This window comes from Orycteropus afer, unplaced genomic scaffold, assembly GCF_000298275.1.
Source record: "Orycteropus afer afer isolate SDZICR_OR568_19922 unplaced genomic scaffold, OryAfe1.0 scaffold00130, whole genome shotgun sequence".
NCBI classification, from domain to species: Eukaryota; Metazoa; Chordata; class Mammalia; order Tubulidentata; family Orycteropodidae; genus Orycteropus; species Orycteropus afer.
The window spans coordinates 8,001,206-8,016,382 of record NW_006921717.1 but is presented as its reverse complement, the minus strand read 5'-3'; the positions used below and the strand labels follow the sequence as shown (position 1 = coordinate 8,016,382).

Below are 15,177 nucleotides of genomic sequence, written 5' to 3'. Positions count from 1 at the left end.
CAATCCTACTTCCGTAGTGATACTGCCTCGGAAACCCAAGGAGGGGTCGCTATGAGTTGGGGCCGACTCGACGGCACATAACAACAACAACAATAGATCTATAGCCAGATAATAGGCTTACTTTCTTCAGAGTGAGGCCTGGATAACACACACTGCATTCTACAGACAGATATCAGTGGAGTAAGATCCTGTGATCACTAGTCCAGCAGTTTTTCTCAACTAGACTTCTAAAACAGCCAAGTTCTTTACTGTGTATGAACCATTACAATTGTTCAGTAAAAGCTGCAAAATTATATGGTAATTAAGAAAACAAACAGCAGGCTGATGCCAGTATGAGTATTCATTCATCTTATCTACCAAGGCTGAGTTTCTAGTTAACGATGAAAACCCTTTAATAGCTATGTGTGCTGTGCTGAGGCCAACTGTCAGACCAAATTCAGAAAACATGGACAAAGCAATGACTTGGTATCGGGCCCCTCCCACACAGGTGCATAAACTTGAGAGCAGCTTCCCTCAAATTTTTACCAAGTCTGTCACCACCTGTTGGCTAAAAAGACCAGGTGGATGAAATATGGAGACTATGAATTAATCATCAGGCATTCAAGTGCTATGCCCAGCACTGGCGACACACTGACTGGGGTGGGGGTGGGGGGTGGGGGGACGGCATGCCCACATGCGAACAGCTGAGGAGCATTAAAGCTCTTCCCAATGAACAAAGTCTGGGCTGGGGCGGCTGCTCGGAAGCCAGGCTCCTGTGGCCTGAGGCTGTCGATGGAGTCAGAGAAAGGATCAGAGCCCAGGGAGGGCACTGGCTGTAATAATTAACACGTGGAGAGTGCTACAAGCAGTCACAGACGCCTGGAAGCAGACTAATCTTTCTCTCTGTGCTTTACAGTATTTCCCAAGGAAGGACATGTTACTATTAAAATGTGTCTCATCATAATTAGTGCTAGAACAGGGTCCCAAGCATGTACAATACCCATGCTGATTCTAACCTGTGAAAGAAAAAGGGAGTAAATACAGAATACACACATCTCAGAGTAAAACACTGGTTAAAGAGGGAGGGACAAGTCCACATTGAGTGTCGCTATCTCTGAGTGGGATTACTAGGGAACTTTCATTTTTTTTCCTAGAGTTTCTACGTTATTCTTAGAGCCACAGTGACGGTGTTCTACAGCCGGCAGTGTGACACTGCACCCCAGGTCCAATCGGTACCTGCCCAGCTCAGCTGCTACCTGGATAAGCTGCTGATGAGCCACGTTGCCACAGAAGAACGTCTGCTGATCGTCCACGAAACCCATCAGCTCAGTCTCCTCCACCTCCTCGCCATTTAACATGAGAACTCTGCGATGGAAGGCAAGGTCAGGGCCGCAGGCCACTCTCACACCAGCCCCTGGCACTTGCGCCACATGGCCCCATGCTTACCGCGTCTGGCCCACAAAGGAGAGCACCAAAGTGTCATCGGTCTCCCGGTTAGGGTCCGACCGCAGAGGCCACAAACCTGCAGCAAAGACCAAGGATTAGGATCCACGCCACAAACACACCAGAGGGGAGGGCGGGTGACAGCACGGGGACGCAGGGGTCCCAAGTCAGACAGCCCCACTCGGCCCCGCCTAGCTTTCCGACTCTGAAGAAGTCAAGCGTTCTTAAAACTGTTTTGAGCCTGCTTATGACTTACATTTTTAATTTAATTTTTGTGTTGAATGCAGCATTTCTGTGATTTCATATCAAAATTTATTTTTAAAAAATATATGCTGAAGTCTCACTCTGTGCTCTCCCTCCAGCCCACTCCCCCAATCAATATAGCTCGCTTATCCCTGCAGTTTTTCTTTAAGGCAACAGGATAAACACCGTATTACAGTACATACAACATAGCCTGTTGATGTCTTGCTCTTTCTTTAGTGACAGATGCAGAGGCCCTGGTTAGAATAGAATGTGTTGTTTCCTATGCCTACACAGTATTTGGTCATGTGACTCTACTTAATTATTAACATAATGGGTAATTCATCCATCCCACTGATGGGTACTTCTTTTCTTCTAGTATTTCGCTACGACATTCAATGTCACAACGAACAACCTTGATAACCTTGTATTTACACCTTTCTATGCACATGAAGGTACGTGGGTAGATGTCCAGAACTGGAATTGCTGGACAAACCACTAAAGCCAGCTGTACTTCCTAGAGACTGCCAAACCCCACTAAAGAGGGCGCACGTGCCTGTGTGTTCACTCACAGCCTACTGCGCCGCCCCACCTGGGGTTTCAGCCACTCGAGTCAAAGACAAGCTCTCACCCAGCTCGGGCTTGCTCTTCTCTCATTACAGTGCAGCCTGAGGTCCATTCACATCCTTAGCCAATTTGGGACAAAAGGTTTGTTTATCTTCTTTTTAGGAATTTTGTATACATCAGGGTGATTAGGCCTTTGTCTATAAGTGAACTACAAACACTGCTATCCAGTTCGTCACCATTTTCTGACTTGTGTTTTCCACACGCAGGAGTGCCATGCTTTCAGGAAGCTGAATTTACCAATCTTCCTTTTTGGCATCTGTATTTTGAATCATGGTTTAAAAGACCTTCTTCTCCACCCCAGAGTTATAAAGCAATTCACCAGCTTTTTCCTCTAGCCGTTGTATGGCTCTGCACCCTGCGTCCCCCGGAAGGGTACCTTTGATGCCTGGCAAGTCGATGCTGGCATGCTCGTGGATGCCAATCCCGTTCCGGATGATCCGCAGGGAGCCTTCTTTGAAAGCCCCAGAGCACGTGACCAGCTGCAAGTAGAGAAAAGGTTCTCCATTAACTTCTCAGAAGACTGAGGTCCTCAGGCTGATGCCCAGGGTCAAGGAGCTAGAGGTAAACCAAGCACCCTTCCCGCAGAGCCAGGCCTAGAGAGGCAGACAGCAGCAGAAGCTCCTGCCGCTGCTCCTAGCAAGCTGCCTGAGATCCGGGCAACTCCAGTTTAACAGAAAGAAAACAGGACCTGGGGTCAGACACACCGTCCGTTTATTAGGTGTGTGACCTTAGGCAAGTTACTTAACCTTTCTCAACCCTAAGTTTCCTCACTTGTGCAATGGCCAAGGACGTCTGTCTAACAGAGTGCTCATAAGATTATAGAAAATGTCTACGAAGTGCCTGGCAGACCAACAGGCACTGAATAAATGGGAGGTGTTCTTCTATCACTGGTGACTGCATGAGGCTTATGAAAGTATTTTCAGCATGTACTTCCCAAAGCTGGGAGGACGCAGCTGGAGTGGGCATACCAACTATCAAACCATTCCCAGGATGACCCCTTACCTGCCCCTGGCCCTGCCTCTCCAGGTCCACCACGCACATGTCCACAATAGGTCCTAAATTGGTAAAAGTCTCCATGGCCACTACATAGGAACCTTGCTCATTACTGTCAACGTTGAGCTGCGAAGAAGAAGGATGTTAGTCCTGGAATCCCGCAACAGACCCACCCTGAAAAAGTAGTCATCAGAATAAATTCTCAGTCCTGCTAGCTCTGCCCTTCTTGTGCGCCACTAGATGCTCTCAGAAGGAGACTGCTGACTGAGGAACATGGTTACCCTAGAGGTAAGCCCGTGAGTCAGTCCAGGGATTTCTAATCCACTGATATCCTACTGATGGTGTTCAGAGAAGCGGTGGAATTTTTTGAAATTAATGTAAAATGTACGTGTGGAGAGTCTCTGGAATGAGCAGATTCTAGAGGGGATCCAGGACATCAGGTTGCGACCTATCTGAGGGCAGGAGCTGGGTTTTGTTTACCATTTTATTCACAGCACCTAGCACCCTGCCCGCCCCCTTAGTTGAATGAGCCTTCAGGACAAGGAGCCGGTTGGGGCAGGGTGTTGAATTGGCCTCGCGGAAAGCTGGGTGAGCTGGAGACATTCTGAGAAGCGCCCAACACAGGAGAGAGTTGACGCAGCAGCAGCGAAGACAAAAAGGAACAAATGTCTTCTCACCTTCACGAGCTGGGAGTCACCCAGGCGAGACCCGACGAACACAACACCATTGTCCAGGTATGTCAAGCACTCAGCAATCGAGGTCTGGAAGAAAGGTAACAGAGCAGAAGATAGTGGAATGGACTCCAGGTGAGCTGGGATCCAGACGCTGCCCTGCCCAGCCCACAGACATCTGTTGAGAAAACTCGCAATTGCAGCTGAAATTCAAGCCACAGGTCGTCCTGTCAAATCCCCCAGTCATACTAACAAAGGGTCCTAAATATCTCAGAAGTCTGTGACTCTCCATTTAAACATCCCTCTGCTCAGAAAATTCTGTAATTTTTCTGGCAGGTGGCTTGTTCCGAAAGACAGTTCTAATCTAACAACTCCAGTTTGCACGAAACAATCAGAAACCTCTAAAATACACTGCACAAGCCTTAGACATTTTGTACCCTCCTCCCAGAACTATCAGCATTAGACTGATCTTGAGTTCCAGATGACATCCCTTCCACTTCCCCTTCCTTTCTTTTTACGCTTCAGGTTCTGCCCGGTTGCCCTTGAAACTTGCCCATCCAACCACTTCCGAAGTCAACTTCTGTAGGAGAACTGGCAGGGTTTATCGCTAGGTGTTAAGGACCTTACAAAAGTAATACAACCGTGGAGGTGCAGGGTGGGGCCGCACATCTGTGGTCAGCAGGCACCCAAGAGAGCTTGCAGAGAAGAGAGCAGCCCTACCTCTCCCAGGAGTTCCACGCGGAGATCCTTGAGGGTGACGGTGCCATCCATCTGCTCCTCCTTCTCCAGCAGCAGCATGAAGAGCCGTCCTTCCATGTCTCCCAGCAGGTAGCGTGACCCATTGGGGTCCACCCGGTTGTGACACACGATCGTGCTTTGCTGCCAGCAGGGATGGCACAGTCGTTAGATTGTTTCTGCGACCAAAGAGCAAACCCTGCCAGGCCACTCTCTCGGGAGACCAGCCAGAACTGAAAACGCCCAGGAGTTCACTCAGCAAACATTACACAGGGGAGAGAAAATGTGCCACTCTTTTAAGATAACTTTCTGAGGAGCTCAATGTACCTGAAATGCTTATTCAAGTATCATTTGACTGGAAAACAGAACTACAGAGACACAGAGTAGAAAACAATTCTGAGTAGTCACTGGATTAAATGTTATCAGGTTTTGCTATTCAGGCTCAAAAAAATTAAATTAAGCTTTATGGCTTAATTTTTACAGCTTGAAATTTTTGTGAGTAATGCTTAAAGTCTCAAGGATCTCATCACCTTTTTATTCTATATGACTTGAGCCTTAGTAACCACCACATCCAGTAATTAGCAACATTCTCCTCTTCTTATGGCTTATTTTATAGTTGCCCAGTCAATGATTATGACTTCTGTCTTAGTTAGCAAGCAAGCACTCTGTAAGCAGAAGCCAGCTCGGTTCTCTGTCCCCCCAGCAATCAACACAGAATCTTCCACGGGCAGTGAACAGTGTGATTGACAGCTGTGAATCCCCTTAACAACTGGAGAAAAAGGAGCAGCAGAGGGAGAGCGAGGGGAGAAAACAGGAGGAAGAAAGGACAAAGGGTCTGCTCACCTTGATGATCGGAGGGGCGATGGCCAGGTATTTGTCACCATTGTGATAGGTGATCGACTCCTGTCCAATGATGATGGCACCCCCAAAGGGCTCTGGGACTGCAGGGGAGACAGCAGCATTAGAACGTCCAGCATTTGGGGACACAGCGAGGACACAGACCCAGTGACCCCCGAGGCAAACTTCAAGGTAACCATTACTTTTTTAAAAACACATCAACGCTCAGAGAAGGTAATCTACTTTTCCTGAGGTTCCTGGCTTTGAGATTTCAGACTGGCCAAGATGGAATCCTGGGAACACCTGCATTGCCACACTTTTGGTATTGAAGCATTCCTACGAGTGCAGTCTTCCCTGTGGTCATCCACAGGCTTTCAGGCCGTCTTCTCTCCTTCCCAGCTGACAGCTTTTACTCCACTCCTGTTCCCGCACTTGAGTGCCCCTCCATTATCTGGACCACCACTTGGGAGAGCCAATTTGTTCTTAAGAGTTTTAAAACTTCTCTACTGGGTCAGACAGCCAACATAACGTTGGGGGGGAGAGTGTAGGACAAAGAGTTAAGAGGCCTGGATTCTAGCCCAGCTTTGTCCACTAGGTACGGGCCTAGGCAAGTCACTCTCTGGCTCTGTTTCTTCGTCTATGAAACAAGGGAGTCAGATGAGAGAAGCTCTATTTGCCTTTTTCAGTTTTTAAATGTCGTTAGCTCCTGAGGAGCCGGCCCTCGACTGACGGCAACCCCTTGTGTGAAAGAGCAGAACTGCTCCATGGGGTTTTCTCAGCTGGAACCTTTACAGAAAGTTTGTCAGGCTTTTCTTCCTTGAGCTCCTGGGTAGGTTCAAACTGCTAACTGGTGGTCAGCAGCCAACTGCAAACTGTTTGAGCCACCTTTTTAAACGTTATCCGGCAGTAATAATGACAGATTTCCATACGCCACCCTGCAAGTCGATCTCAAGGTTTTATAGTCAATTCCTGCCCTAAATAAAGGAAAGCTATACTTCTGGTGAGAAGTTATAACAAAATTTTAAAGACGGAAATAGAAAAAGAAAAAAACAACAGCACGAGGAGGGAGAGCGACGCTCAGGAGGCACTGAACTGTGGAAATTTAACACTTGACACTGACAGGAAAGAGCAGAAAGGAGGAAAGGAACAAGAAGACTTGGGGGCTGGGCAGAGCTGGGGGAGGCAGATACCCCAAAACCCCAACCAACCTGCAATCACCATGGAAGCTTCAGCCTCCACATTTTCCTGCTTCCAGGGGCCCTTGTTGAACTCCTTCTCCCGGAGAGATACCTCATAGGTTTTCACGTGCCGCCCCTGAGGATCCTAGGCCAGGAAAGACCAAACAGTTAGCTCTCAGGAGGCGTGAACCTCAGACCGGACAAGCCACCACCAGCTGACAGCTGATAATTAGGCATGCCAGCCACGTCAGCCTTCCCACCCGATCCGTCAGGGTCCTGACACTGCAGCGGTGAGCCGCTAACTAGTTTCTAGGTAGACTCCTGGCATCTGAGGCCTACGTCCCTTCCAATTCAACCAGCCAAGGAAGGCTTAAGGGATTAGAGAAATAAACAGGCCACACTGCAGGAAGCCTAAGCCCAAGAGAGAAAATGCATGTATGTCAGCAAAAGGGCCAGAGAGAAAAAGCAAACACACTGAGAAGCTAAATATCTCTAAGAGACTGTGAAAATGGTTTCAGACAATTCCGACGAGCATTCAGAAGGTGCGATGGCAGGGAAAATAGACCATACTGTTCCTTAAAGTTTGTCAAAACCTCCAGCACTATTGTGAACCCCACCTTTTCCTGAACCATGACTCATGCCACTCCTGGGGCTGCCAAAGTCACCTTTCAGGGGTTACAGAGCAAGGGCACAGGGTTCAGCCAGTTGTGGACGGCTTAACAAAGGGCAGCCCAGATTCTAAAGGTTTGTAGAAGGGAATCACCAGCAGGCTTCAGGGCAGGACCCCCGTCTTGATCACTGTTATTCCTAAGCACTTAGCACGAGTACCTTTCACATTTGTCAAACTGAATTTCTGGCATAAAAAGAAATGATTCTTAGTTGCTGAAAAGACTTTCCCATCAATAACTAGGGGACTCAACTTCACAAAAAGTCAAGCTAAGGTTTGGATTCTGGCCTCTGAGCCACACCCAGAAAAATAAAGAGCATTCACACTGGCAGCTCTGGGGCTAGAAATACAGTCATTTTCGAACAACCAGTGTTTTCATGGTTGTAATGATCTGATACTGATAAGAGTGAAGCTTTGACCACAGCTCTGATAATTAATGCTCCATAAACAAGATCAACCAAAATCAGCCCCAGAACTGCAGTGCTTACGGTGACACCATGAAAGACACAAAACTGCATCACTACTTCCAGCACACACGTTGACAGAGTTCAAGTGCCCCCACATCCCACACTAACTACACACGACTCTCAGGTCCTTCCATCATTGATTCAACCACACACAAGTAAAATGACCTCATGCTGTATGGCTCTGTTAAAATGCTGAGACAAAGATACAGATGTGTAGTCTGATGTCCCCCTGCCTCCACCCTTTAGCAGATCTGGCCCAGAGAAAAGCCGCCCAGGATCAGCTCTGCTAAGGCTGTAGGCACAGACTAAAATAGAAGTCAAGAGCCAGCAAGTCATGGGTCTTCAAAAAGTTTAATACAGAATTACCCTCTGACCCAGCAATTCCACTCCTGGGTATAAACCCCAAAGATCTGAAAGAAAGGATCTAAACAGAGACTTGTACACCACCGTTCACTGCAGCCTTATTCACAATAGCCAAAGGTGGAAATAACCCAAATGACCAGCAACAGATGATGAATAATCAAACGTGGTTTATCCTTATAGGAGCTCTGGTGGCATAGTGCCTAAGGCACTTGACTGCTAACTAGAAGGCTGGCGGTTCAAACCCACCAGCCACTCCTCAGAAGGAAGGTTGGGCAATCTACTTCTGCCTCGGAAATGCAAGGAGGGGTCGCTATGAGTCAGGTCTAACTCGATGTCACATAACAACAACAACATATCCCTACAGTGGACTTCAGCCATAAAGTTCTGATAGATGCTACAACAACAATGAACCTTGAAAACACTACGCTTAGTGAAGTAACTTAGACACAAAAGGACAGATACTGTATGATCCCATTCATCTGAGATAATCTATGGTAACTACTAGTAGTAACTGGCACAGCAGGGATGAGGAAAGAGTTCTTGCTTAAGGGACACTGGGTTTCTGTTACAGGCAATGAAAACATACGGAAACGGACATGATGATGGTTACACAACATAGTGAATGTAATTAATGCCACTGAATTATATGTATAAAGAATGCTGAAATGCCAGATATTTTAATTAATTCTACTAAAATTTTAAACAGAGAAACAAAAAACCCCAGAAAGTCCTTAGAAAGTAGGTGCTGCACAAATCAAAAATCTTTTCTGAAAAGACAAATAGGGCACCACCGAGACATTTGCCTTCGCTTATACTGGCAATTTCCAGATCACTTCTCTACAGCTATTTGCTGCTGTTGTCATTTTAAACCATGGTAAAACATATATAATGTAAAACTTGCTATTTTAACCCTTTTTAAATATATGATTCAGAGACATTAATTCACAATATTGTAAACCTACACCATCTACAGCTAAGTTTCAATTCTCCACCATACCAGTATGAAACTCAAAATATAAACTGGGTCACCCCATAAAATCCCCAAGGCCCACAACCAGAGTGTAATTTCAGGATTAAAACCTGCCACAAGCCCCAGAGAGCTTCCTGCCTCTATGAGAAGGGGTACTGCAACCAAAGCCTGACTCCTATCAATTACACTGTGCAAAACATTTCAGTACATTTCAATACATGGAACACATCTGCCTGCTCTACAACATTGGGGAGCTCTGGCGGCATAGCGCCTAAGACATTTGACTACTAATCAAAAAGCTGGAGGTTCAAGCCCACTAGCCACTTCTCGGAAGGAAGACTGGGCAATCTACTTCCGTAGTGATACTGCCTCGGGGCCAACTCGATGGCAGTGAGTTTCGTTTTTTACTATCACATCGAGACACCTTGATTGGCTAAAACCAACTCCTGCTCTGCCAGACCACCTAGCTTTCTCCTCTTGTCTCCCAATCCAGTACCTGGTAGACAAAGCAGATGGTAGGGGCTTGGCAACCATAGAGAAACTTGACGTCAATGACATGCAGCTCCTCTAGGCGGATGTTAAAGGCCTTGAGCTCTTTGTTGTCCCGGTCCAGGGGAATAACCTTGAAAAGGCCGTCGTAGAGCCGCAGGCCGATCATCCGGCACTCAGGATCAATGATGCCAATGATGCCTGTCTCTGAGGGGCGGCCAATGCGGTCCTGAGAGGTAAACTGGGATTAGGAGGGACCTGCACACCCACAGCGTAACAGAGGACAACAGGCATCACTGTGCCAGAAGCTTCAGCCCTGCACCCTCTAAATCCCACCACTTTAAGACAGATCGTGAGACTAGAGACATCTGTGGTGGAGCATTTTCAAAAAGGATACCAATAATGTGGCACAACATAGAAAATGCCATCTATGTCCCTGAGCTGTCATGTGGAAGTTGTTATGCTGGTAAATATCTCGGTATGTATGTTTTCACCACAATAAAAGTTGTTTTTTTTTTTAAAAAAAAAAAAGACTAGCAGTATCTAGGGAGCTATGGAAGCGTAGTGCCTAAGGCACTTGACTGCTAACCAGAAGGCTGGTGGTTCAAACCCACCAGCTACTCCTCGGAAGGAAGGTTGGGCAATCCAACTTCTGTAGTGATATTGCCTCGGAAACCCAAGAAGGGGTCGCTATGAGTCTGGTCTGACTTGGCACATAACAACAACAACAAGCAGTATCTAATCGATACACCAAAATAGTTACACTTTTTTGCAAAACACTGAATCTCAATGAATTATTTCCCTGCTGCTTAGATTCTACGAAAACTACAGAAGTCCTTTCTTTATGTAAGCTCAAGTACTCAAAGCCTGAAGATTTTGTCTGTGTTTCTCTGACGACACAGAGGGCTGCCCCCAGCGCTTTGGTTTCCCTCATCGGACCACGAAGGCTCTGCCTGGGGAACTGTTGTCAGCCCACAGCGGCCACCTCACCTGAACATTGCCATGCGCTCGTGTAATGATGTCAATGCTCTCGCCGCTCTGCTTATACTCTAGGATGCAGGCATTGTACTTAGCTGTCAGGATGAATAGCAGGTCCTTGCTCTCCCCCTGGAAACCAACAGTACGCTATTAAGAAAGGTCATTTTTAAATCAGGAACACCTGCCCAGCCTTTAGGCGACATTCTTAAGCATGCTACAATTTTCCAAATGGTTCTCTCCCTAATGAGAAAACGCTCATTAGGTGAATATGTAACACACGCTGTTGTTAGTGCTGTCAAGTGGATTTCAACTCAGTGAACCCATGTGACAAAGCAGAACGGCCCCTACAGGGTTTTCTAGGCTCTAATCTTCATGGAAGGAGCCCTGGTGGCACAGTGCTTAAAGCATTCGGCTGCTAACCAAAAAGTTAGGCAGTTTAACCTGTCAGCCGCTTCTCAGGAAAAAGATGTGGCAGTCTGCTTCTGTGAAGATTTATAGCCTTGGAAACCCTAAAAGGAACAGTTCTACTCTGTCCTATAGGGTCACAATGAGTTGGAATCAACTCAATGGTATTTGGTTTTGTTTTGTTTGGTAATCTCCATGGGATTCGCCCTGGAGCAACTCAGTGGGTTCTAACCAACCTTTCCGTTAGCAGCGGAAAGGCTTAATCACTTGCCACCAGGCCTTCGGTACCACACACTAGGTACAAATGCACCCTCTAAAGGTATAGCCCAAAGGTGGAACTGACGATAGTAAACATCTAGTCCTTATTTTCATGAGTCTTCATCTTTCTACTCTGTATTGAATGTATGCTTCTATTTCCATCTCAAATTAATCTCATACTATTCAAATTCAGAGAAATGAATGCAATGCCTGCCGTAATTCCCTCCAAAAGTATTAAAAAAAAGACCAAAAAAAGTAGGAATAATAGCACAAGCTAAAACAGATCTACAAACTCGTACCCACTTAACACAGACCCAAAAAAGTCTTTTATTCAAAAGACCATAATTTATAAGCTTTTAACCCATTTCTTTCTTGTTAGATTCAGTGCAATTACTGTAAAGCAATTCATTGGCTACTTGAAGACACTCTGATTACACTAAAAATCAGGACAGTTATTAACATAATGGTCAGTGCTTGCATGTGCTAAGGCCTGTGCTATTATTTAATCTTTACAGCAACCCAGGGGACTGGACACTATTCTCTGTATTTTGCAGACAGAGAAAACAAGGCTCTGAAAGACATCCAAAGTCATGGAACAAGGAATGAAGCCAGAACTGCCCTGCTGTACAATCTACCCTCTCACTCACTACGCAACATGTACATTTCAAACTGATTTAATTTCACTCCCTGAAGAGGTTTCAAATCCATATGTTTTCTCCTAGGAGTCTCCCCTCCTACTTCTGGCAAGCTTATGCAAGGTGCTAAAACTAGACTTCAAAGACAGCTGGGAGTTTCTCTCCTAAGCCTTTTCCCACCCTTCCCAAATCAGGGCGCCAAACAGTCTCCACCCAACAGGTCTCCCTCATTGCTGGGTGGACCCGGAGCACTTACCTTGGGCCTGAAAAGTTCCATGACAGCAATCTTCCCATACATGCCCACCTCCTTGACGGGCCGAAGCCCCTCAGCAGTGACCACATAGATCTCTAATCTCGTGTTTTTGGCAATCAACAGGTTCAGGTCTTCAGCTGAAGTAAAGTGTCCTGAAAAAACAGAGTCCGCCAACCTTCCAAGCCAGAGAAAAGGCCTCCCTGGCCGTGTCTAAACAATGGTATCCCTTTCTACCTAAATCTTTACGGAATTCATGTTTGTGCCACGTAAATCTCCAGCTCCCTTCATTCATTCCCTTCCTCACCCAACTTGGCACCACACATTCAACAAGACCACCTCTCCCATCAGACTAAGGAAACTGCACTGGGCCTAAGAGCAGAGCGTCCTTCCATGGCAGATGACTGTGAAAACCCTGCAGTCCACTCTGTTCCCTCCAATTTTACTTTTCTTGTGACAGTGGCAGCCTTGTCCTCTCGGTAGCGAATGCTGGAGGGAACATCCATCTCTTCCATTTATCATCTGAACTGGCAAAACCTTTAGCAAACAGGGCAGGTCCCACGATGAACCCTCCCCACCCCCAGCTTTGTATCAATGCACGGTTATGCCCACACCCCCTGCCCTCCCTGCTGTCCTCTGTGTCATCTGTGCCAACAACATAGCTCTGCTTTGGAAACAGGGCCGGGGTTTATGCAAACATACAGGTTTGCCGTCTGCATGTATTAAGCCGAGGATTTAGGTTCGGGATGATGATCCCAGCGCCACAGACCGGCTGCACTTCTGTGTCATCAGGAAGTCACTGGGTCAAGCCTTCCTAACTCCCAGCTGCAGCCTCATGTAAACAACAGCCCCAGGCAAAGGGATGAGCCTCTCCTGATCCGGGTGAGTGCGGACTTTCCCTCCATCCTTCCACCTCCTGCGCCCTGCACGCTCTCCCATGAAAACACTGGATCCAAAAGCCGCCATCACCACCGTCCCTTCCCCCAACCGCATGCGGCCAATCTCGCGGCCTAAGCAACACCGCACAGTCAACTCCCTCGCCACTCTGTCCTACAAGCCTCTTCCTGTCCTCGAGGCCGGGTGACCTCCCAGAACCGAAAGGACCCTCAAGTGCAGCTTTTGCTCCCCAAAAGGCGCGCGTGGAAACAGTTTCTTTGCACGTCGGAGGGCTGGGGGAAGGTTGCCCGATCGCCAGCGCCTTCCATTCCCCAAGCCCGGTCCGGTCCGGCCGCCCCTAAGGCCGCGGGCCTCCCTAGGCCTGGGCTCACCCCAGCCGCCCTCCCTTACCGGGGTCTCCGGCCCTGGAAGCCTTACCGGTCACGCAACCGTTTACGGCGGTGGGCTTCTGTGCCGTTACCACGTAGTTGTACGACATTGTTAAGGCCTGGGGCGGCCCGTCGGGACGCGAGCTCAACGATAGACAGATGGACTCGAGCAAAGAGACAGGAGGTTCCCACCCGCGCGCAGCGATCTCCACTGCCGCTGCCTCCGCCCCAGAGACACGTTGCAGGCCAGAGCGGCCGGAGCGCGACGCATCACGGGACGGCCTCACCTGGCCTCTGGATGACTCGCCGCGCAGGAGGCAACCAACCACAGGAAGCCCCGCCCCCGGAGCCCTCGCCCCGCCTCTACCGCCGGCGCCTGCAGTACCCGGATGTGAACCGGCGGGGGGCCTTTATGAAGTAGCGGCTGTTGCGGCGCTGGCAGCTGAGAGCTCTGGCGGGCGCCAGCTGGCGGGGAGGTGTGCCCCTCCGCATTCGGAGCTCACCCGCAGACCCCCAAATTCCTAATCTCCTCCCCTCCTCGCCCCTAGCTCTTCCCCAGACCTCCGACCTCCCCCCACACTATTGTTTCAGGAGTCCTGGGGTGTTTCTCCTTTTTGGAACCCGGAAGACTTCAAAGGCCTAGAGAGGGGAGACAGTTGACAGCGATTTGTGCGGATCCCACGCCCAGGTCTTTCCCTCCCTCCCTTTGAACCCTTTCTGTTCCCCCAAAGTCAGCCGGTGACGTCGCCAGACACTGGAGCCACCTCTCCGTCTCACCTAGAGGCGTCCCTTTATGTTGTGTTTTTATTCCTCCGATTAGGAAGGGCTCCCAGGCGTCTTGGTCAACATCATTAGTGCCTCCATTGCTGTTCAAAGTCTGACCCAGACAAAACCAGAATTTCACTACTGAGAGCCTTAATGGCTCAGGATGGTGGTCAGTTGGCCCTGCACTCTGCAGGATACCTTAAATCGGACAGGCTCCCCAAAGAGCAGAACCACGTGGTTTGGAGCAGCTGCAGAGCAGAGAGGAGCCATTACCCATTTTATAGAAGCAGCAACTGAGGCTGGGGGGTATTAAGATCCCCCCCGGTAAGTCAGCGGCAGAGCTAGGTACCTAGCCAGGTCTTCCAGCCTCAGTCCTTTCTGCTGCAAGTAATGGGCCTCTCACCAAGCCCCTGGCTGGCCCCTGAGACACTTATGCACCAGGCTAAAGGTACCAGGGACACTGCCTGACTTGAAAGGCACTCGTAACTTGTAAACAGCACAGGCTTTATAGAAAGACTAAATACGGGTTTGAGTCCTGGCTTTTTCCAGTATGACTTTGAGCAAGTCTCTAGACCTTTCTGAGTCTCCATTTCCTCAGTGGGGTCACACACTGGAGCTGCCTCCCTTCTAGTGTGGTGCCAGCAAGCATGTGAAGATCTTTGTAAACCTCTTCACGTAATACATAAGGGATGAAGTTACTCCATGGTAACTTTGCTCCTCGGTAGTGAGGCTGGTCCTGGGCATAAGGGCAGCCCTGTGCCCCACATGGAGTTCTTTCTGCTGGCACAGTGTGGGTAATTGGGTATAAGGCTGCTAACCAGAAGATCAGCAGTTCAAACTCACCAGCTGCTCTGCGGGAGGAAGATGGGGTGATCTACCTCCATAAAGATTTACAGCTTTGGAAACTATGGGGTCACTATGAGTTGGAATCAACTCAGTGCCAGAGAGTTTTTTTTTTTTTT

At 48.3% G+C, this 15,177-nt stretch overlaps 1 protein-coding gene across 1 annotated transcript in view; it reads right to left on the bottom strand.

The window, feature by feature from the left end:
* DDB1 (damage specific DNA binding protein 1) overlaps positions 1-13,560 on the bottom strand; it is a 26,481-nt gene extending 12,921 nt beyond the window's left edge. Inside the window, exons 1-12 of the mRNA XM_007944905.2 lie at positions 13,500-13,560; positions 12,192-12,340; positions 10,650-10,766; positions 9,667-9,888; positions 6,734-6,848; positions 5,532-5,629; positions 4,674-4,832; positions 3,960-4,043; positions 3,292-3,408; positions 2,666-2,768; positions 1,426-1,501; positions 1,236-1,344 (exon numbers count right to left, since the gene is read on the bottom strand). Of these exons, the coding sequence (XP_007943096.1) occupies positions 1,236-1,344; positions 1,426-1,501; positions 2,666-2,768; positions 3,292-3,408; positions 3,960-4,043; positions 4,674-4,832; positions 5,532-5,629; positions 6,734-6,848; positions 9,667-9,888; positions 10,650-10,766; positions 12,192-12,340; positions 13,500-13,560 (1,410 nt within the window). The remainder of the gene's footprint in view (positions 1-1,235; positions 1,345-1,425; positions 1,502-2,665; positions 2,769-3,291; positions 3,409-3,959; positions 4,044-4,673; positions 4,833-5,531; positions 5,630-6,733; positions 6,849-9,666; positions 9,889-10,649; positions 10,767-12,191; positions 12,341-13,499) is intronic.
* Positions 13,561-15,177: the final 1,617 nt, after the last annotated feature.